The sequence below is a fragment of the Lycorma delicatula genome, chromosome 1 (genome assembly GCF_047948215.1).
Source record: "Lycorma delicatula isolate Av1 chromosome 1, ASM4794821v1, whole genome shotgun sequence".
NCBI lineage: Eukaryota > Metazoa > Arthropoda > Insecta > Hemiptera > Fulgoridae > Lycorma > Lycorma delicatula.
This window is the reverse complement of record NC_134455.1, coordinates 335,637,935-335,663,670: the sequence shown is the minus strand read 5'-3', so window position 1 is coordinate 335,663,670 and position 25,736 is coordinate 335,637,935. Positions and strand designations below refer to the sequence as shown.

Here is a 25,736-nt window from a genome sequence, read left to right as displayed (position 1 = left end):
TTTTTCCATAAACCCTTACAATCACAAAAATAGGTGTAATAACAAAAATGGTCGTCAAGAGGTACACTACTTAAATAAAAAATTTGAAAAAATTGTTTTTAGATCCTGAGACATGTTAGAAACAAGTGGATAAGTTAAAATTTTTTGGAATTGGTCAAGCAGCCACCCTTGGGTCATTTCAAATAGTTTGACCCTTAATGGAAAAAAGTACTGATTTATTTTAGCTGTACGTTTGAAATTAAGCTCATAGTTTTTAAGCAAATATTCTATTTAATTTTTATAATAGCAGGAGGTGGACAAGAGAAAAAAAGCACTTATGCTTTTGTAGATTATAATGTTCACCTATATAACATTATTCCAAACACGTAAACAACGGGTGTTTCAAAAGGGTGGAACAATTACAAGGAGGATATAAAATCTACAAATGTGTATATAGTTTTATGTTATACTATTTGTCAAGAATGCAATACCTAGTCAAGGTTAGACATGTGTTACAGTTGAAACAACCAGATCTGCACTAATGTCATTTCACAATCATTATACATATTTAAAATTGTGAAGGTGGTGAGTAATCTTTTGCCACCATGTAATAGGTCCTTTACTGTTTACTTTTCTTTTTATAAAACACTAGATGGTGAAGTTTACTGTAACTTAATTCAATAGTTTATTGAAATTTAGAGAAAAAAAGGAATGGGAATTTTGTTTTACTGCCAATGAAATAACCAAGCAAAATATTTTGGTCTTCATTTGATCTCAAAGATAAGAGGCTGCCAAGATTTCAATACCTTTCACCACTAGATTTTTACTTTGGATACATTTAAAAAGTACAGTTTTGGAGGATGATCCTGATATGCTTCAGAAATCAGAAAGTACCATTGAAAGTGAGATTTCACTAAGTGAAATCAACATTAATAAAAAGTGGCTGCAAGTATCTAAAATGAATAAGACTTGCATTGAGATTACAAGAAATCACCTTTAACATCTACTGTAATATCAAAGTAGTGCGATTTAAATATTTTTGTAATTTGAGTCTATGTTATGGAAAAATAGTTCAAATATGTTATGAACGTGCATGAAATTAAGCATATGTAACTCCTAAAATAAGCATCACCATCTTACAACAACAACCATGCTATGTCAGACTTACTAAGGAAACTGAGGACTGAATTGCCTTCTTTACTAAGCCAAACATAGTGTTGCACATCAGCATACCAGATTACCAAAACGCTGAACATGTTTAGCTCTACAAATAAACCTTCAGTCTATTCATACACATCAGCTATATGGTTTAATCATTATTTTTAGAGAAAAAGTAATTCTGACTAATGAGCCACAGCCATCAGATACCTGTGAGAGCCACAGTCACAGATATTTTTGAAACACGTTCAAAGACACAATAATATATTATAAAAATTTGGGTTGAGTCTTTTGAGAAACACCCTGTATAAAATTATATCAAAAGGCCCTATTGTCCTGTATAAAATTATTTCAAAAGGCCCTATTGTCCTGTATAAAATTATTTCAAACGGCCCTATTGTATGTGAGAGCTAAATTAATACAAAAATTTCCCAATATCAGAGATGGCTGTAAAAATGAAAACTTGTTTAAAAAATTACTAAATTATTTTAAATTGATAAAGAAAAAGCTCCAATTTATAATTCCTTTCCTGAAAAAAAAGACAATTTTGATTGGATTAGGTAATTCATGTCATTATTCTTGAGTAATAATAAGGTGTAACATTTAATTTCTGGATGTTTTATGACACTCTTCAACATTTCTTGGCTAGTGAATGTTTTCTATCTCCAAAATGATATATTAAGTTAACGGTGCTGAAGAGATTTTATTTTTAAATATTAACAAAACATTAAAATATAATAAAAGATTGATAGAGAAACAATGATTAAAAAATACACTTTAGTATTTTAATGATTAAAAAATATGTAAAATTCATTTCAATATAAAGAATGGAAAAACTTTTAAAGTGTTACAGATCTGACTGCATCAAGCCCTAGTTAGCTGAAGTAATCGCTGTTAGAATGAGAATGAATGTGTTGAAAACTCTATGATGGAGCTGCTGCAGTGTGGAAAATATAAGCAATGACTTCATTTTCAAAAGCTGACCATAGCAGAGAGAGTATCTCCCAGCTCTGCTCCGCTTTTGGGTGCGTTTTCATTAGAATCTTATTAAATTAATGAATCTGTTTCTTGTTTTTTTTTTTAGTAAATCAAGAGGACTTTGAGTAAACTGAACTGCATGACAAAATAGTTGTTGCAATTAACATTTGTTTTGTTGCTGTGAGAAGAGTATTTTTGGTGTTAAAAGGGCTCAATCAAGTAATGATCTGAATGCACAATCTAATTGAAGTTAGATATGTAAAGAGTTTGTGTAAAACCTTTGGCATTAGAGTAAAGCATGGGAATCGTGCTTCCATGAATAGTTTAATTTGATAGCTGAGGGTTGTAAATTTTAGCAGGTGGTTGTGGTAGGAAGAAGCCATATGAAGGCAATAGAAAGTTGTTAGATGTATAAGTACACTGATGGAAATGTCTGTTGAGGCATTTGCATTCGTGGCATCTTGATAATAGTGAAAATGATGACTATGATGCGTTACAAGTTTGAAGGGTCTAAAAGACAACCTCCACTACAGCACATCAGGACTAGGAACAGAGGGGGTGTTGTGGCGACTGGGATTGTCACAGGCAGGTGTCTTCCCTAGCAGGGGTCAGGATGTAAATTGAGTTAGCATCTCATAATGAGAATTCTCTGCAAGACGCTTCCACTTATTTGCAAAGTGCCATAATCAAATGACTAGATAATCCAGAAAATTGACTAAGCCCAGAAAATTTTAGTCTATATTTGATCCTACAAGAGACACTCTTTTGTGGTGTCAGAAAAAGTATCCAATAAAATATCCCATAACTGAGCACTGTTTATCACAGGAATTTTTTATACAGTGAATGCAATTATCTTCAGAGAAAGAACATGAGACTGATGCCTCTAGGATTTCAAATATTTTACATGACCACTAGCAAAAGAAAGAATTGAATGGATTGTGTAAATTAGTAAATTTGTCTATCCCCTTCTGTCTAGAAAGAATGTGACATGTACGCTATCTTACTCTCTAGGATAAAGAATTCTATGTAAGACTTGAAAATACAAAATATTTCGTAAAATAAAAATAAAGAACGGCATTCATTATCAATTGGGAACTATAATATTTTTCATGAAAAAAAGATTGTGAATGAAGCAAAATAATGAATAATAAAAATAGTAAAATAATAAAAATAGTAAAATAATAAATTTGCAAACAGAAATAATCAGTTCTGAAAAGTAAAGAAAAATAAATACATTAACCTACACAATCATAAAATCTTTTAAAAATTCATTAATCTATTTTTTCTAAACCTGGTAGTAAATTGAGATAAAAATTAAACTTTAACTTCCAGAAATCAATTATGTATTTTCAATTTACCATAATATAAAGTTCATTTATAATTATATTTATTTAATAACTAATATATATGTATTTTTTTTTTTTTGGTAAATGAAATAACTTTTAATGCCTAATAATATTTTACAATCTGTGCACTATAGTACTTTTTTTATCATAAAACCCAAACTAAATCACTTTTTACAGCACAATTAAATATTTCATGTAGTACATAAGAACACATGAAAGGAGAATGATGAGAGGAAGCCAAATATGTAAACCCTGAAACAATGTAAAAATTATTTTAGGCTAACATATTTTACAAATACTGTTTAAAGGAAAAATTTTTCTTTTCAAGTTTTTTTTACAAATAATCTGAAAATAAAATGTATGGCAATTTTACATGTCCGCATATATGATCAACTATTGCAAAGAAACTATAACACTACAAAATAGCTACTTACAGTAATAATATGCTATTTACAATAAATGAAATACTGTACAAACAAAAGAAGGGCAATTACTGTAGGCTACAGTAATACAACGAGCAGTTGCAATTAATAACTCATGATTTCTTATAATCTTATAGCATTCCATTTAAGTAAAAGAAAAATTTCATAAATTAACAGAGATGTTACAGATTTCTGTTTTAGTGATCTAATATTACATTTACAACTCAAAAACAACATAGCATATTTATTTCTATAGTACAAGTGAAATAAAATAGATAAATTTATTGAACTGTAATTAAAAAAAAAAAAACTACAGCATAAATTATAAACTGCTTTATTTTAAAAGTGCAGATTTGACTCAAGGTTATAAAAAAATAAAATTAACATTAAGCCAAATTATGAAAACAAAAGATTCTATCATGCAATAAAAAAGTTTATTTTTTGAAGTAAAGTATAGGGCAAAAATAAATAAGTCTTATCTCTGCTAACAGACAAATTTTTAACGAGTAATGACCACTCTTAATTGCTTATAAGGGCAATTCACTTTTAATGTGCAACACAATCATTGAAACAAAAAAACAATTTCCTTGATAGAAGATGCAATTCTATCTCTAAAAATAGTCCTGTCAGATATTACTTAACTATGATTAAGCTAAAATAAATACAGCCATCTACAGTATTTCTATTCATCATTCAACCATTTACACATTTTTTTCACATCTTTTAAAATTCATTTCATGACGTAAACTGAACAAACACTTTAATTTTTCATTAAAGATTTGCATATCATGGACATACTTAAAATAAAAATCTTGTGTGGACACCACATGACTTTCTTGTACGCCTATTAAATTACATTACACATTTTTGCTGCATTTCATTTGATAACAAGATACAATCCTCCAATTTTTTTAATAAAAGTGGATAGTTACACAATTGCTAAAATATTGGTTTTTATTAACATCAAATATTTATACAACTATTAATTCAACAATCTTACCTGAAATATTAGGTTAGAGTAAAAGTTCCTTTATTACTCTTTAAATAAATGTAAGTCTTATTATGTATCCAATACTATGTTTTTTAAATTATTATGATGTAACTATCAACAAAATGAAAAAAAAACGAAAGAGCAGAAGGTTACTAAGTTTTATAGCGATATTTATTATCAAGTAGACTGAAACAAATGCATAAATAAAAATAATATGATTCTAAATTATAATTTTCAATTAATATTAAATAATCAATGTTTCACCAAATCTGATGTGGAGACCACATGACTTCCTTGTATGCCTATTAAATTATATATACATATTTTTAAAAGTACATAAAATTTTATTTCACTATTAACTTATGATTTTTTTTTTTATTGCTGTTATTGAATTATTATTTATTGTAATTTTTTTTTTTTACAATCAGGTTAATAATTATTAACATATCAATATATTTAAAAAAAAAAAAAAATCTGAAATGAAGTCAGTCAGATTCGAACCGATGTGGCTTCCCCTTGTAAGATCCAAATATTTCATTAATTAAAATGTATTTATTTGGCTATAACTCTGAAGCCAATGAAAATAAGTACCAATTATGATACATCGTTGAAAAGCTCTCAATGAGGGCTTATTACTGCAGTTAAGAAAAAGTCCAAAATCCAATTTTTTTGATTTTGTGTTTTTTGGACACTTTTGGTCCAGTCAATTGCAATCAAAAAGGGAGGTGCCCAACTAGATGTTACAACAGTCCTAAATACAAAATTTCAACACACTGCAACTAATTGTTTTTCAGTTATGTAAGATACATACATATATACGCACAAAGGTATGTATGTACACATGTCACACGGAAACTAGTCAAAATGGATTCAGGGATGGTCAAAATGGATATTTCTTGAAATCTGAATACTGAAATTTTTGCAATCACAATACTTCCTTTAATTCATGCAAGGAAGTAAAAATCAGTGAAATTATATAGATATAAAGCTCCTTCAACAAAGAGCTGAAGACCCCTTCTGCCCCTAATGTCAGGAGTTAGACACACCGGAACAAGTAATATTCCAGTGCCCGTGATGGGATGAGGAATGCCGTGACTGTACTGTCGTAACTGGCATCTTGAGGTGGGGACCATCGTTGTAAAAGTTTCTCTTACTTGACCCACAACTTCTTTGAAGGCAGAAGGTCTGCCAGCACCTTTTTTGTGTACTACACTTCCAGTATCCTTAAACTGCTGATACTAACAATTATAGTCTTATTAGGAGGATCATGGCCATACTCTAAATGAAACGACTATGAACAGTATTTACAATCACTTTCATGAAACCACAGTATGCACATTGTTTTCTCCTGCATGATAGACATTCCTCAATCGACAATCCCACCACTTGTTACATTATTCTGGTGTGTTCAGTCATGGTCATCAGTAACTCTAATACCTACACTAATGTTTGAAAATAATCAGACAAGTGCTACACTGCTTTGTTCATTTTTTATTAACCCCTAAAATGCGCTGAATAATTTATGTTCAGCTGTATAATCGTAGTATCATGGTGCAGATAAATAACTTTCTGTTTCCCACCTAATTTGAGACTTGGCTAAACAAGTTTTATCTTAATCCTAATAGATTCTTAATACTGATCCCAACCCCAATTCTGTTGTTGGATTCTAATCAACAACATACCCTTGCCAGGTAACTCATATGTAACAAGTTATAGATACTCGCATTAAACACAACTGCCGATAGGTCCTGAACCAAGAAAACCAAACTAGATAACTGAAGATTTCCAAAATACTATAAAAATCAATCGATCAATCAATCACTATACAAATCAAGTGTAACAGTTGCTAACTGAATATTAATGCCAACCATGAAAATACTTTAGTAATGTACAATGAAGTACAAACTTGAATTAAACAAATGGTTGTTTCTAAAACTAAACAGTTGTTTTCATCATTTTATTTAATCTTGTGATATATATAAAAAACATCTTAACAAATCTTAGAAAAGGTTTTACTGTAATACAGTTAGTAAATTTTTAAATATAAACGACTTACATAAATGGTCTTATTTAAGTATACATAAACAGAATAATTATTTTTTTTTTAGAACTCAGTTTACCTGTTTAAAGCTAATATAAATATTTATCCACTACAGTATATGCAGTTAAGGAAAAAAGCATCATTTTTCTAGAAAACTGAAAGGCCAACAGATCTTCAGAAATTTTAGAATTGTTTCTGTAATCATCTATGACAATTACTTCAGAATAAAAATTAAGTAAATGAAGCCAAAACTTTTATCAGTGTTTTATAGTTGTAAAGAAATCTCAAACTGATGAAAAATTTGATAAGACTTTATACTGTTCTTAATTAACAGGTACCTTTTAAAGAATAGCACAATGTTTAAGGGATTTTATCATTAATTCAAAACTTGTAATTAATTATATTAAATGGTTATTAGTGTAAAATATATATATTATTATAAAAGTTTCTTACCCACATTACTAATATTTTAAATACTAATATAATTTATTTAATTTAATTATACATTATAAATATTATTCGGCACACTTTATACATGCTAGTTACAATGCTAAGCCATAAGGAAGGATTAAAAGGTACATAGTCTTGAGTAATTAAGCAAAATAATTTATGATTTTTACTAGTTGGCAAAAGGTTCTTACATAATGGCTGTAATGGTGAGACTGATAGCACTGTTTTTACCCGTGAAACAACTGCTGAACTAAACACAAATTCTTGAAATAATTGTTCACATGCCTCACACCAGTCAAAATAACCATCCAAAGCAAAGTAACTATTTCTTGTGAATGAGAAATCTTATGTAAAATGAATTATATTAAAAAAATTCCAAATTATACATAATGAAATCAGTGTTAGTGAATGATGTAGCCAAAAGAAACGCTGAAAGATGCAATTGTTTTCCTGCATTCCAACATTATACAAAAACCTTTTCAGAAATTAAAATAGGAAACATATCTCTTATAGAGTTTTTTGTTGCCCTGTATCTTTCATCTCTTTGTTCAAGTAACAAATAATTATTGATAACACTTGAAAAAAATTTAAATGGAACAAGGTAATGGAAAATTTTAGAATAGACAAATACATAAAAAAAGGCTTGTAACAGTTTACAGTTTTCATTGATGAAATGTATAAAAACAATATTAAGTTTTAAACAAGAATGCAACATTATTGCATTTATGATATATAAATGCAATAACAGTTACATTTTATTAAATACAAACAATCAAAATTGAAATGTTTGTTAATGCTATGGTATAATTTATTACATAATGATACAAATGATACTACATGTTCTCTTAACAGAACTAAAATATAATCATCATTATTTAATGTTTGTTATTCCTATTTATATTCCTGTCTAAAATATAAACATCTCTCTTGGGGCTCCACCACATCTGAACGAGTTTTTAAGATTCAGAAATGGGCTTACATCAGTTTGATGCCCATAAATATGAATCTTATAGACCAATATTTAGTAAATTATAATTATTACATATTCATTTGTTTACAAATGTGCAACCTTTACAAAAAATAATACTCATTTATTTTTAACAAATAACAATATGTACCTCTCAAACCAGAAAACAGAACTTTTTATGTATATCTGAAGAGAATATTTGCCTTAAGAAAAAAGTCACAATATTCTTCAATTGTCATTTTTAATGTACTACTAACCAATCTAAAAAAAATCTTCCCACCAATTTTTTAAAACAAAATTAAAAATTTTTTTTACAGAGGCAATATTAGTCCGTAAATGAGTTTATAAAAAAAATTGATTTTGATACACCTCTGTTTAATATGAATATAAATAAATATATGCTCAAATAATTTCCACTAAAACCTTCGGAACTGTTGTTTTTTATAACTAGTTTATATAATTAGTAATTTCACATTTTTAATTTACCATTATTATTCCATGTACAAGTAGTTATATTTCTAATTTTTAATAAGCACTTTAATCACTTCTGTTTTCTTATTTTATAATTTATTGTTGATTTTTTGATGCTGCTCCAATTAGCTTTTACCACAGTGTCACTTGATTTTTGCAAACGTGGGGCAATTACTTTTTTTAGCCGTGGATGGTATTCCTACCCATTACTTCCTTGACTATTCAGTATATTAATATTTACTGATCACAATTATGTATTTATTTATTATAGGGCAAATATAAATAAACAGCATGCCAAACCCAATAAATAAACTTTTTTATGGAATGTGGTTTCTTTTTTGCTGGCTTAAAATTTAGCTCTCAGCTTTGTGAGAGTTGAGTCGATTGAAACACATATTAGGATTGGTTGTTTGTATGTATTTTTGAATATTCATGTTTTGAATTGGTGTTAAATTTATAAAATTAAAACAAACAAGATTAATTAGAGTAATTTTAAATTTACTACAAAAATAATTTTAACCAAAGATGTGTAGTTAAAATCAAAATGTAATGGTAACAAATAATAATAAAATCAGCTTACCGATAGCAAAATCTCAATTTTTATATTCACCCATTTGCTCTTCTTTGGTGGGGGAGGGGGAGTGTGAATAACACTGGATAATAATTTAATTAATGTGTGATTGTTTTTAGATAATACAGAAAAGTAAATTTAGGGACTGAAAAACTTTAAAAGACAGCAAAGAGTGTTAAAGTAAGGTGGATATGGTGAAGGTAAATTAACAGTTTAATTTGCAGATTTTAATAGGTTGCTTCAACAATTCAAAATTATGTGAAAAAATAATGGGATTAAAAACGAGGAAAAATCAGAAGGCCTATTTTTCTTGAAGAACTTCAGAATGACTTAATAAAACATCATCTTACTGCAAAAAAATTCACAATCTGCGGTGTCAGTTATATTAAACTAATGGTTTATAAATTGTACATTAAAAAAAAATCTTACACATAAATTTTCAGAGAAGATAAAAACAACAGAATGTGTTAAAAATTTTCTACAGTGATGTAAAAGAAATTGGTGTCACAGCCATGCAACATATGTCTATGAAAGTTAAAATGGGCAGAAAGAAGAAGACAAGTTTGCTATCTATGAGTACACTGAAACAAAGCTCTAGAATCTGCTATTTTATTTTATTCAACAATCCTGTTCTAGTATAGAAAAAATACAGACTTACATTCTAACACGGGACAATTCAATTCCCGTAGCACAAACCTTTAACTTCAGTACTACTAATGCTTGACATTGCTTCTACTATATACGTAAAAATTCATTCAAAGAGCATCATAATCTACTATCATATTTTTAAGCATGATATGATCATAGCAACAGAGTGATGATCTTTTCCTACCCTCCTCCCATGCTGTTAAATACTGAAACCAATCAATGTAACAGTACATATATTTTAAAGCTGTTAATAAGTTCAACAGTTACTGGAAATCTTATCCAGGTTATGTGCTTATATGCTCACTATCTAGTGGCTTCCTTAAAACCAAACAACAGCATACATTTAGATTGCAAAAATTGAAATGGTAGTTAATCAAAAATGTTGGTAATAAATGTTTCAAGTAAAGAGAAAACTTTTCTGCATATATTTTAGTGAAGCTGATTTTTTTTGCAAGTGTGAAAAATACTGTCACTGGAACACTCTAAGCCTTATCAGAATTGGACTTCTGAAAATGGAGTCCTCCATTCAACCTATGGTCTGTTTCAGATTTCAACAAACCCAATACATGTATAAATCAATAATTTCATAAAAATTATTTTCTCATAAATTAATGAACCCAATATGAAGGAGAATAAAGAAAAAAGACTTAGAAAAATAGTAAAATAATAAACCCCAGTAAAAACCTACTATCCAGGAGCAGTTAAATTGAAGGACTTCAATTTAGATTGAACTGAGAAATAGATTACTGAGAAATCTATTTCTCAGTAATCTACATGTCTATGGTTGATGAAAATAGTAGAAATAATGTTGAATATTCATAATGCATTGGGAGGTTAATGCACTTCATTCCCATAACAAATCTGTTCATAAAATTATTAAGATAAACAGTGAGATTTTGTTTATTTGGATAATCAGGATCAATTTTGCCTAGGATATTTAAAATACATACATTATTTATCTTTTATGAACCTTTTTTCATAATTTTGATTTGATCTTTTAATTTTGTTAGTTTATATACAACCATAAGCTGTTGTAATCACAACAGTGTATTAAACTCATCCACATCTCAATCAAGAAATATGACTAATAAATTGTATAATCCTATTTTCTTTTAAATTATCTAAGATTTAAATTTACTGTTAAATATGTATTTAAAAATGATTCTGATTGATTTTTATTTTACATTTACAGTGAACTTGAAAAAACATAGTCCAATTGAAAAGATTATAATCTATTGAATTTAAAAATCAAGGCAAGATTAAAATGATTCATGCACAAAAACGTTCATCAAAATGTTTTTTGATGAGCTTGGATTCTGCAATTACAGATTGTTAGTCTGGAGATTTGTTTTTTCTTCTGCAAGATTTTACAGTAATATTAAATAGCTTACTTCATCAATGCTTTTCATAATTGTTATTACCTCTGATCAACTTTTATGTCTACTGGTCCCAACTTAAGAGAAAAATTGTTGCATCCTTCCTATAATTACCGATGTGTGATCTTTCATTGCAATAAATTCTGAGATATCCATTCTGATTGATGAACACTGAACAATCATTGCCATCTTCTTAAGAATACAACATGAATCTAATCAACACACTGATATCTTTCACTATTAGTCCCCAGTTAATGAGTTCTGGTTAACAGATTAAGCAAAATTCCATTTTTGAAAGGAATTTCTGGCACTGTAAGTTGGTAAAATTCCCTGTTCAGTACCGTATCATTACTTTCATATCATAGTTTAGTTTGCCACGTTGAGCTTACCTGTGGATAACTGTTTTGATAAATATTTATTTACTTGTATTAGTAATGGCTACACAATCTAGTTTAGCATGTAGTTCGGTTGTTTTAATGCACCATGAAGCACTATTTTTTAATGGATATCAGAGATTAAAGAAGATTCTATTGTAAAACAGCCATTTCAAAATAAACCTGTTTATACAAAGATAAATGCCATTTGTTTGTTAGACGTAGTCACTGTAACTCCAAGGAGATTATTAAGCAAGTTGGCTCAGAACCTGTCAATATTTACTATTTTCAGGATACTTAAGATAATTTATTTTAAGTATCCTTAAAACTTTCATCCCAGCAGTATTCAGATAGCTGAGTCATAATAAATAAATATTAACATAAAGAGATCAAGTCCAATTAATTCTGTTACAAAATGACCCAGAAATATCAAGCAACCTTTTTTTGTTTTACATTTTCAATTTGGTAGATTACAAGCAGAATTGTTGCTACTTAGCAGTAAAAAATCCATATAAGCTTCATAAGTAGCCTTTGTGTAGTTCACAGTTTGCTGCTAAGCTTTGTCATCCCTTAAAAAGTAGAGCCTTCTTTGATCATGACTGGGGCTCAGTGAAAGTGAACACAGATCGCTGTTGATATAAATACTTCTTTGACTCAGAGATCACTGTAACATTTGAATTTTTATTGCAGAAAGGTGGAGGCTATAGTGTTGAGTGAGTGATTATGACTCTCATGCAAAACTGTTTGAAGGGCATTTTGTGACTTGGACTAGATACCTTACTCTGCTATAGCTTTTTATCTGTAAGGTTTTTGAAAGAAATTTTTAACAGACATAAAAGTTTTAAGAAAAAGTAATTTTCATTGCTTATAAAAATCTTCCCTCTTTATAGACTATTATTACACCAATTATAGTCATGTCTACAAAAACATGATAAAAATAATACACCATCAAATATATGCAGTATTTGAACAGAATTTAAGTAAAGAACAATTCATTTTGATAAATAATATGGTATTAAGAGATTCTATTTAGCTTTCAGATGTTACACCAAAAATGTAAACGACAAAGAAATGGCATGTCAAAAAAAAATTCCTTTATATATACCTGTCCTTCCTTTATATAAAGAAAGTTGTTCCTTCTATAAAATTAAAGAATCAGCTGAGTTGTATTCTTACATAATTTTGCTCAACTTGTATATGGGCCAGATGTATCAATGAGCACTTTGGTCATGATCTGATTATATAGCAAAGATCAAAGATCAAGGAGACTGTGGTAAGTAGTTTATAACATACAAATAATAAGTTGGGAAAAGTTTATACTATTAATTGTTAGGAATGCAACTTGGAACCCATAAAATATGTTGTTCAACTTAATCGTTTTTGATTTGGTATTTTTCATGTAATCAATCATCTCTTCATTCCCAAAAGTAATAAATAACTAAGTATATTTATTATAGTATAATTCTTCACAACAGGTTATAATTATAAAACAAAATGTTAGAAAAATAAAAGATGATGTTGCAATGATACTAACATACTAGTCACTGCTAGAAAGGAGGTTCATGAAAATTTATTTTTAAATAATGGCTCCTCGACAATAATATTCATTAATTCAAAAAAAAAGTTTCTGATATTTAAGTATTACATTATAATATGATAAAATAAACTGTTCTATTACCAGGCTACACTTCTAAAAATATGTAACATGTGGCAACACACCAGTTTCACCACACAACCATGAGACTAGGTAATTACCATACTTCATAAATCTGGTTTGTTGTGATTGATTTCTACTCCCACTCACAATCTTTTTAATAAAATAACATTTGGTGGCTGGTGGGATCAATATTGATGGGTGTTTGACATTGGCTTACTCAAATGAGAAGGAACCCCAGAAAGCCAATAACCAAAACTATTAATGCTATAATGAATGCAAAATGCTTCAAATGGTCAAGAAAACACAAATCCTATATATAACACGAGGGGAAAATTACTATTTTTTCAGAAAAAACAGATTTTATAGTGCAAGACTCAATTTCCTGAAGTCCTGGGGAACTAGTTGAACTGAGGAATATACAGAAAAGTAAACATCATAAAAAAACATTTTGGGGCTTTTCCAATTCTAGTAAACCAATAGAATTTCTTGTGAATGAAATTAAGAATAACAGTAAATACATAAACATTATGGATCACAAATTTTTATAATTGAATGAATGAATTCCACAAACAGAAAAAACTTTTCAACACGACCTTGCTCCATGGTACACACTACACACTGTAAACATTAATTTTTGTGCTCAAATTATTTTAATAAAACAGTACAAACGTACTCCACTGGACTGACTATTCATTTTTCAGATCTAAATCTGATGGAAACTTCTGGATAATCATCAAAATAAAAGAGCTTCTAGTGAAAAATATTATATCACCGCAAAATCAAATTAGTGTACTGTTAACTGCTAATAAATGAATTTTTTTTTGTAAACGTACAGTGAATCCGTGTTTTTTTAATTCTATTTAATATATTTTTAAAAATTGGTATATTATTTTCTTTCTCACAGTTTTATATAAAATTATAAATAATAAAACAAGTAAGATGGTTAAAACAAATTAAAAGGTTAATGTAGTAAAATAAAAAGAAATAAAACTAAAAACAAAATGAACAGAAGTAAATATAACAATGTATCTCAAGTTGTCAATTACACTGTTGAAATCTTAACGATATGTAATTCTAAGAATATCACCTAAAAGGCTTAATTTCACTTTGAGTGATAGTAAATAATAAACTATTAATGGAAAAGACCTAGCAACCATTTTGTATGTAAAGGTATTTTATTTCAACACATTATTAGACATAAAAAATCTACATCCAAGTTTTATGTCTATATTTATCATGAAATGAAAGATCTGATGACAAATATGGGTAAGGAAGTTTTAACTATTTAATACTTCTTATTTTAAATAAACTAATAATGTTCAAGAGGAGATGAACCATTTAACTTTAAATAGACAACATCAAAGATGTATTCTGGTTTATTTTCTGAATACCTGTATTAAAACAAAATAACTTAAAACTTCTCTCCTCAAAGGTGCTGATGGCAGCACCTGCGCATATATGCATATGGTTTCAACATTTTTATGTGTAATGACATATCTGGAGTGAAGGATCACTTATTTTGGCGAGTACCTCTGTTACTTTCTTTCACCCTAATTTATCATGGAAAGTATTTTCTGGGCTGAAATATAACGATCTTTAACAAATGTGTAGTTATATATTAATATATGTAATTGAACTTTGTAAGCTTAAATATATTATTCTGTATTACAACTACCATAAATGTTTCTTCAGGTCTTAATATGATGTAAAATTATCCCCCTCTTGGGACAATGATTAAACCTCTGTATAAGAAAAATGATCAAAATTAGATAAGTTTCTCTCTTTAGAGAGCATTTACAAAAAGACTGATTTAGTTCTTTGGGGAAAAATAGATCCAGTGGATGAAAGGATAAAAACTTAAGGCTATAAGTAAATTATTAACTGGCTGTATATATAAATAATATTATTTCTAAAGGCAGACTCAATCATAAATTATCATAACTTAAGTAGACAATGCCAAAAATTCGGTATCTTTTCTTAAATAGAACTTATGCCAGTGATTTTTGACTGGACCTGACCAATCCACTGAACGCCTCTCAAGTGTTCAGTTAGAGCATCAGGGATGCTCCATTCTGTTTCTCCATTATATCTATAACTTCTTCTATGACTCTTAGTAATTAAAATATATTTTTAATTTGTGAAAATAAAAATATCAACATACATTTAAATTGTAACATAAATAACAGAAAATCACAACAAAATATTAATAACAAATATGATACTGCATTTATTTCTCATCTCAAGAAACAGTTACGCTTTCTCTTTTTCCATTACATTTTTCTATTTCACACAAATAAAATTATTAAGATAGTGCCTTTGAAAAGTGTATTTTTAAATGTGATAAGATTCTAACAGATATACTGCAGTTTCAAATTATATTTTTGGAAACAGGAGAATTTAAAGATTATTCTCAAAAAAAAATGCAGCAGTACAATAGTAGGGAAAACCACTATAAATTGTAAATAAACACCTTTTTTAGCTCTTAAAATCCCAGGAATTCACAAACACATACATATATTTTAACAAGGAGAATGCTTAAATGAGTTGACAACTAAAAAAGCTGATCTTGTTGGTAATTTCATCTGACTACAAATTAAGAAACCAGCATGCTGACTACTAAACCAGCAGGGCAGTCTATAATTGTTTCATTAGCTGTTTACAAAGTCACAAATGTAGGGGGGAAAGGGATCAAAACAAGTTTCAAGTTATGTAGAATTTGAAAATGCTTTTACAGGATGTATAGAGTGGGAAAAATTAATATTTCTTTTAATTTATTTAATAAAGCAAGTTTTCAATATGGCTAAGATATGTGGACTTGTATTTGTACATAGGTGTTCAAAGGTTACAATTGTGTAAGCAGTGGTCTGTCTATAGCAGCTGTGAAAACATTTGTTTGTAAGACAGAAATAAAAATCTAATGTGGTGGACACCACATAACGTCCTTGTACGCCTATTAAATTACATATACATACACACTTTTTAAAATAACATAAAATTTTATTTTACAAAGTACATAAAATTATACAGCTATTGTACATAAAATGGATAGTTAAGTTCTCCGAGTTGTATGTTTATATCCATGTAGGAAGATGTGGATGGAATTAGAGCGACTGATTCTAAGGAGCATAATAAACATTTCCTTTTTTTTTCAACTAATAGAAAACTTTTATGGACACTTGTGAAATAATAAAACAAGCTATACAAGTTTTAAGAAACTGTTTATGGAATTTAGGTCAACTGACAGTCAACAAATAACTGGTTTTAAAATAGCCTTCAAAGTTATCTTACATTGCTCATGTAACATGAAATCAAACTGTGTATTCCAATCATCAATTGGCAGTGCAGGAAAAAGCAGAAGAGCACATCTCTACCTTAACACAAAGATTTATCTCTTAACATTTTAACAAACCACTAAGATGTAGTAGCTCCAAAGTTTATCTTATCGTATGACTGCTTATACAGAATTAGAGAAACTATAATGTTGCCATCAGCCGACCACTTTTGAAATATGCTAATGCTACGACTCAAAACTTTTTGGAAAAAGAATTTCATTAGGCAATGAATCACAATTTATTGATATAATGAAAAACTACAACTTTTGTAACTTTTATGAAGTTGTAATTTTTATAAAAACTTTGTAATTGTTTGTATGTAGGAAAACCCTTTTTGATGTTTATTAACACCAAAAACTTTGTTGGTGCCAAACATCATAACTTCTTACCTGTAGAAAAACTATGAATCCCTCGTAGATATCAAAGTGCTAAAACATCCGAAAAATAATGTCAGGAGAAAAATCCTGAAATGTGAATAAATAACTTCTGATTCTATCATCTTAACAATACATTAACACATTCACTACAGATTCAATTTTTTTGGCCATAGATAGTATAGCCATAACCGTGCTTTCTCAGCGGCCTTACTCACCCGATATGATTTTGGTAGACTTTATCCTCTTTCTCCTATTACTACTTTGAATGTACAGTAATTTCAGATTATCTACAATCTTAAGAAAGTTCATTGACAGACCTATAAGCCATCCTAAAAGAGGTTACATCAAGACTGTTCTGAGAAGTAATATTGTCAGGAACCAAGTACAGGAAGTATTTTGAAGGAGTAACGACTTATCAAGTTACAATATATGTTTAACTGTAAACCAACTTCTAAAACTTTTGCAAATTGAAATCATAGGTCCTAATATGAGCACAAATACTTTAGCGATATCAGCCCACCATGTTTAATCTTTTCTAATATTGGAAAATATAATCTTTCGGGCTGGACTTAGTCAGGCAAACTTAGTCATACTTTAGGCCGACAGACGAACACATTTTTAAAGTATTTTCTGAACATCATAACAACCCTACAAACAGACACACTGTTAGGTGTGCCTTTACATATTCACTTTTTAATAAAAGGTTTTTACAGTACCTTTGTTATATAACTTTAGTTATGAATTGGCCAAATACCAAATTTTAGATCTTGATATTAGTCATAATTTTATTCATATTATGATTAAGATTTTACAAACTAAAATGTTCAAGTTTTTCTGTTGATTTTATTACATTTAGTTTTGTGTTTTTTTTTTAACATCTTTACATCTTTTTGCTATATAGCAAAACCTGTGAGTCACTGAAAAATAGCCAATAAGAGTACTAATACTCCTACATATACATTACATTATTTTGAATATTCAGTAACTCATAGTACATTTAAAACAGCATTACAATGTAGGAAATCAACATTTTGTCTGAGACTGCCCAGTTACAGCAAAACAATAATGGATCTTCCTCTTAAATAATATATTATTTCTATACCCAGTTGAGCTTCAATGATACTTTTCTGAAATTAAAAAATTATGCTATTGAAAGTGCATCTTTCTAATGTACTAACAGCACGGTCTAGAATAACAAAACTGCAGAAACTTTTTTAAATTAAAAATCCAAAGCTTCCAGTAAATTTGCTAATATTTTTAATGTAACCAATACACAACTTGATATATGTTACAGATTATTAACAAAGTTGCTAAAAATGAACAAATAACTCGTACTATATAAAGATTAGTAAGTTCGTGGTCTTATTTCAAAATATGACAAAGTGCTGACAGACAACTACTGACACAAACACATTATAATTATTTTTATTTACAAAATACCACTTTAAATTTTGAAGATGTGATTATTTTTATGAAACTACATTTACTGCTCAGTGTCGAGCACTTTTACTGCTACATCCATTACAAAGATTTTTTTAAAAATTGCAACAAGGACACACTCACCCATTTTTTCTGCAACCAAGGGAGGCACTGTATTACCCACAAAATTTCTCTTTGAATATGACTATTATAAAAATAAAATTCTAAATTTTGTAATCTCATAAATGTAGGGTATATTTTAGAGAAATCATGTAACACAAAATAAATGCTCAATTCTTTCAAAACAAGTAAAAAGAAATCTGGCTATGGAATGATTGAAATTTTCATTAATAAACACAATAACATTACCTAATGAATAAACCAATTAAAAGGTTTACTCACTTTTAGCAAGACTAATATTAAGAGTATGTTATCATTTATTTTAATATTAAGAGCATTTCCAAGTTTTAAATTGTACCTAAAATAAGTGGTAATAAATATTATAAAACTATCTACACACATGTACATACTTTCTATTTTTATATAGCACATTTCACATGCTTGTAATTAGATATATATTCTTGGATTTTATTTGATTTTCTTTTTGTATTAATGTACATTATTCATATACGACAGTTGCAAATGAACTACTAAATAAATAAATGGATAATTCAATTTAAAGAATTAGATTATTTATGCTATATTTTCAAATTATTAAATTAATATTATATTTTAAATATAGATATATATTAAATATTATATTTTAAACTGATTATATTTTTAATTAATTTACATTTAAAAGCAAGAACAGAAGATTACATCTAGGCTGACTCAGCTGGGCTCAGATTGTGAAAAATTACAGAGCAAACAGAAATTTATTTGTTTCAACAAAGGTGAATAATTCTGAAAGAATTAATCCTGTCCTAGAACTCCAATTAGATGTATAACAGCAGTTTTATATTTCATTAATCTTTTAAAATACATACCTAGTCTGTCGAAGGATAATTTAGGAAAAGGAATAAATTGTTATCAAATTTCAATTAATAATAAATGCATGGAAAACCATATGCAGTGTATATTATTTATATATAAACACATGATAAAAGTATATGCACAACTTTCTAAATGTATTCATAGCTTTAGTTACAACACTATTAAAATTTTCTTTTAAAACAATGTTACTAATTTGTAAAAAAAAATTTAACTTCATAAGTTTAAGACTTAAGAATGTCTTATCTATTTCTGATACTTCCACCTTTAAAGGATGTTAAAAAAAGCTTTGCCAAATTAGAAAGCAAGGTTATATTAAAAAAAAAATAATAAGCTCTAAAAATACAAAATAAAGTTAATCAAATTTTAGCTTCATTATTTTTTGTTAGAAATGATATTACAAACTAACAAACCCTGCTCTTCAATATGCACATGCCATTCTACGCATTCAAATATTAAAATTATCATCACAGCAATGTACTAGATTAAGTGTTCAACGAGAAACTTATGAAAGAAAAATTCCTGTGATTATAAAAGCTATGTTTGAAGCAAATATTTAAAAATAAAGATACTATTATCGATAATAAAAATTTAGTTCACATCATAAGAAAGAAAAATTACCTCAGGAATGGTAAGATTTCTCAGATTCAGCAATATGATAGCATTCTGTGATACAGGGAGGGTTCTTGGTTTCCATTTGGTCTAAAAATCATAGACAAGTTTCAATAAAGTATAATATAATAAAATAGAGAAAAAAATAGTAAATTCCTAAATAAAACCTTTCTGTCTATATTTTTCAATCAACTAATAAAGAAATACTGAATAACATAAGATAAAAAAATAAACTTTTCCATTTTTGATTTAAACATCTCTTTTACTGTAATAAATTTTTAAAGTGATTTAATAGACACATTTTGACCAGCGAAAATAATCGTTAGCTTCCCAAACTTACCGCGCTGCTCCTAGACCATTTTCAATCAGCAGGATAACTAAACACTTATCATTATTTACTAGATTCCATAACTGCTCTATCTTTGTTAAGGTATTGTCTGATGAAATGGTGGATAATATATTACATGATTAACAATTTTTAGAAAATTATAGTTAAGCATATAGTATTAATTTAACATTATTATAGGTATCATAAGCATCATTATTATAGGATATCATAGGCATCATTATAGGTATTATATAGCATTATAGTATTAAGTTATAACTTAATTAATAACCATATAATCTCTACAAAAATTAGTAATCATGAGCAATTTAGAGATAAAGATAGTGACCAATTTACAGATGTAATTACAGGGTGTTGGGTGAGGAGAAATGATCATATAATCTGACAGAAAGTTAGTGAATTGACTGTACACAAACGATAAGATATACGAGGTCTGTTCAAGAAATACGTAGACTGTTTGAATTGCTCAGGTCCAGTTGGTTCCAGTCAAATCTGCTTGGCGTTGCATGTTCATACAGATCAGCTGATTACAACGCAGTTTTTTGATTGCAAATATCATTATTGGTTGCTTAGCTACGCGGTTGTTTGTGAAGTGTGTTTTTTTGTTTGGTGGATTTTAGAATGAGTAACTTGAACGAGCAAAGAGTTGCTGTGAAATTTTGTGTTAAACTCGGAAAATCTGCAAGTGAAACTTTTGATAAGCTCAAGACAGCTTACAGCGACATTGCTATGAAGCGTGTGACATGTTTTAAGTGGCATGGACATTTTAAAGATGGTCACAGTCGATAAATATCCTGGACATCCTTCCACATCAAAGGACAACTCACACGTAGGCAAAATCAACACCCTGGTTCGGGCAAATCGACATCTGACCATCAGAGAGCTTGTTGAAGAGTGTAGGATATCAGTTGGATCATGTTATGAGATTTTGACCAAAAAATTGAAGATGCACCGCGTTGCTGCAAAATTTGTTCCACGCCTGATGACAGATGATCAAAAAGCCCATCGCATCCAGGCTTGTCAAGAATTGCTTGAATGTTCAGAAGATGAAAAGTTCTTGTCGAGGATCATAACAGGTGATGGATCTTGGGTGTACGGTTATGACATCGAAACAAAGGTTCAATCATCCCAGTAGGTGGGTGAAACACCTCCCATACCAAAAAAAGCTCACCGAGTTCGTTTCAATGTGAAGGTGATGTTAACAGTTTTTTTGATGCTCTGGGCGTAGTCCACCTCGAGTACATCCCCCAAGGCTCCACACAATGAATCAGACTTACTGCATTGAAGTTCTCAACATCAGTGGGAAGCTATCTGGTGAGTAAGGCCAGAAATGTGGAAGAGTGGTGACTGGTTTTTTCATCACGACAATACTTCAACCCATTCAGCCCTCAGAACTCATGAGTTTTTGGCCAAACACTCGATCACTGTTGTTCTTCCCACCCACCCAACTCACCTGACCTCGCTCCTTGTGACTTCTTCTTGTTCCCCAAACTCAAAAGACCTTTGAAAGTTAGAAGATTTGAGACGATTCCTGAGATTGAGGCTTATGTGACGAAGGAACTGAAGAACATCATAAAAGAAGCGTTCCAGAAATGTTTCTAAAAGTGGAAACACCGTTGGGATCAGTGTGTGCATTGGGGAGGAGAGTACTTTGAAGGGGACCCAGACAAGTAACTTCTAAATAATGTACACTTTGTTTTATGACATTAGTCTATGTATTTTTTGAACAGACCTCGTAATTTTGGGAGTAATCTGTGAACTTACAGACACTTCACAGTAATGTTTTTATTTTTAAAGAGCCTTTATTTTTTCTAAAATTTTCTCTGTAATAAAAGGTTAATTATATAAACAGGAATTTTGCAGCTATAATTTACTATTAGTTCAATGCAGCAATTAACACATTATTCAATAAAATCTAGTCAGTTCAATGTACTTCTTCCAGCGCTTGGAAAGCTTCTTGATCCTAGCAAAGTTTCTGGTGCACACAGAACCACCCTTTTACAATATGACTAACCTCATTTGAGTTTTAATTTCTTCCATATTAAAAATTCTGCCAAGATGGAGTAGTCGTATGGCTGATACGTATATATATTTTAATTATTTTGTTTCTCTAATCAGCTATTACCTTCCCATTCATACTATATTTTATCATTTTTATAAACTAAAATTTGTAATAATTTTAGTTTTAATAATAAATTAAATTTATTTTTAATTAATATTAATATTTTTACAAAACATTACAATTATTATTTTTAAATAGTTAGGACTCAGAAAGTTACTTCAGCTCTAGTTCTTCTAGTTCTAGAACTAAGAACTAACTAGTTCTAGTTTTTCTAGTTATTTACTTCAGAAAAGTAACTATCTGATCTGTGGTTATTTGGCATTCCAGATTATTTAACATGAGTTTTAAAAATGATTGATTTAATACTTATAATTTAAAATGTAAGAGTAATGTGCATGGTTGGAAATTTAAAAGAATCCAACAATTTTGTTGGACTCTTTTAAATTTTGTTGTGGTCCATGACAGTCACACCCAATACTTTTGTCACTGTTATTACTTTTGTGCACTTTATTAGAAACCAAAACTGTTCCAAGAGAGAAATAATAGTTTTTAAAAAATGGTCATTAACCCTAGAATTATAATCTTTTTTTTTTTTGACACTAAATCATAATCATTCATCTGCAGGATTACTTGGGTTAAAAAACTTGTGAAAAATACATTTAAAAAAATTTTTATTGTTAATAATATTAAATTGAAGGACATACAATAAACTTTTATTTGTGATGGTTTTTGAGGCCTAAATTGACTTTTCAAACATGTTATAGGTTTTTTCTTGAAAGCCAAAAGAAAACAACCGGGTTTTGCTATACAAATTTTTAAAAAATTATTTTTTTATAAATTTTTTTGTTTTTTGTTAATGTAAAGTATATGAATGCTGAATTCCAGCACAAAAGTTGTAACTCAAAATTATAGAAAATTTCTAATAGTTTGAAGTTATGAAAAAATCTTAAATTTCTCACATTGTTCTGTGTCCCTTACTGGTGTTACCAAGTTCCTTACTTTTGCCACTTGAAGCCATTAAGGACAGTTTACACCACAATAAATAAAGTTGAACAGTATTTCTTCGTTGAATTCTACCTTACCTTGGCCTGTACTTAAATGACCACACATAGCCATTTTTCTCCCTTGGATTCCTTGTTATTGGAAAAACAATATTATTGTGTTTTTCTAAGGAAGATAAATAAACAATATTGTCAGCATTATTTGTACAAGTTTCACTTCTGCATTGTAATTTTATGACACTAGCATCCTCTTCAGGGTCTATATCCATGTCTGAGCTTTCGTCTTTTGAGAGCTTATAGTTTGGGTCATCATCTTCTTCTGTGCTATCAATATCAAGGTGCATAATAGTAACCTGATGAGAATCACCTGCATTATTATGCAGCAAATTTATATTTTATTCACCAATCTATTGCTAGCATATGGTTGGTCAAGGTCAGAATTGAAGTTAGAAACATTAGGTGAATTTAAATCAGCTTGTGGATTTCCTATGCGTGCTGCTGTAACTTCCTCTTCACTCTCATCACTATCCCAAAGCCTCTGTTCTCACACTGGAACTGGATCGGGTTTAATATCCGAGGGGTAGTAATTCAGGTCTTGGTCAGTGTTGTCAGCTTCACTGGGATACTCTAACTCAACTTCCAAATTGTCCTCCTCTTGACTTCCTTCATCCAAATCAACATCAAAATAGATATTGTCACCTTCTGATACACCCAATTCTAGCTGTACTAAAACTTGTTCAACATCAGTATTGTCTTTCAAAAAATTACTCCTAATAACTACTGTAAAATTTAAAAATAATATGCAAAAGAATACTTTGATACACTATTTATAATTAAAAAACCACCACTTGTACTAATACTAATGTTTCATCCAGCAGACAATGCTCAAAAAACTGCACTTACACTAGCCATTATCACTCATCTCACACACTACCACAATAAAATAAGACGACATAACCTCAAAACAACAGACATTACACACTGAACTGTCATGGGGCACTGAAAGGAAGCATGAAGATATATTAGAGTGAGGATAAGGCATTCCCACTATGCTACAACACAGCTGACTGTTAATTACAGCAATCTAATGTTGTCTGTCAGACAAATGATTATGATTCTACACTAAATAATAAGGCAATAAAAAAATGCACTCATACAGCTAAACTGTTGTGGTGAGTCAACTTAAGGTTTAAAATTATCTAAATTATTTTTTTTTTATTTCAAAAACAAACTTGACATATTCTTTATGAAATGCTTTAAGTACATTTTAACAGACATTGTTAAATTAACACAGGGTGACTTACATGGCATTTTAGCTTAATCTGAACTAAAGTTCTGGTTCTTCCATCCACTTAATAAGTTACTTCCTAAATTACAGAATTTTAGTCCAGATTAAGCAAAAACTTTCATTCAAATTATTATACATTCAGTTTGTTTTGTAGCTTTTTTAAAAAATATGTTAAAAGATTTTGGACATTTTAAAAGAAATTTGAAAACAAAATAAAAAATAAAAAATTTAATGGAGGTAGTTTAAAATTTTTTGAGTCTGTTAATTTTTTCATCTGGAAAAATGACATTTTTTTCTTTCAGCAATAGAAGTAAGCTTGAATTTACCACTGCATAATTGATAATTTTGAATCTGACATGTATCTAATAAACTACATTTCATTGTAAACACTAATAACTTGTTTCTATCGGCTTCAGGTTGCTGCAGTTGTGTTTCAGCAACCTAGGCTACAAATAGCAGGGAACTCAAATAGCATGTACTTTACTAAATTTGAGATGGTCTCTTTCTATTTTTTCTGCACTTCTAAAGCTTACCTACTTTTTTTTAAGTTTTCAGAGATTTTCTTGAAAAAGGACTTCAACTTTAGTTTGAAATTCATTATTTGAGATTTCTGATCCAATAAATGCTCATCACAGGATTTATTTTCAATTCTCACCTGACCATCTCTAAATGGCTTTTTCCATTCAATTAATCTGGACTGACACTCATGTTCAAACTAATTTTTAAATTCTATATAAATCTAAGAAAGAATGATTCATTTATCAAAATAACTTTAATACTTTACTGCACAATGTCACTGTCAATTGATACATGTTGATTACAACTGATTAAGAAGGGGACAGAGCATTTAACACTACTAAATGCAGACAAATAAGTTTTA

General features: G+C 29.1%; 1 protein-coding gene across 5 annotated transcripts in view; it reads right to left on the bottom strand.

Moving 5' to 3' along the window:
- Positions 1 to 25,736, bottom strand: part of LOC142334286 (cytosolic carboxypeptidase-like protein 5) — a 106,503-nt gene that overhangs the window by 12,820 nt on the left and 67,947 nt on the right. The window contains exons 13-14 of one of the 5 annotated variants that reach the window (XM_075382206.1): positions 20,169 to 20,249; positions 3,612 to 3,713 (exon numbers count right to left, since the gene is read on the bottom strand). The exons of 1 other annotated variant lie outside the window; for it this stretch is intronic. In XM_075382206.1, the coding sequence (XP_075238321.1) occupies positions 3,633 to 3,713; positions 20,169 to 20,249 (162 nt within the window). In that variant the 3' untranslated portion in view covers positions 3,612 to 3,632. Of the gene's footprint in view, positions 1 to 3,593; positions 3,714 to 4,928; positions 4,986 to 20,168; positions 20,250 to 25,736 lie in introns of those variants that run through there. 3 more of the 5 variants (XM_075382207.1, XM_075382204.1, XM_075382208.1) reach the window with 3 other exon arrangements.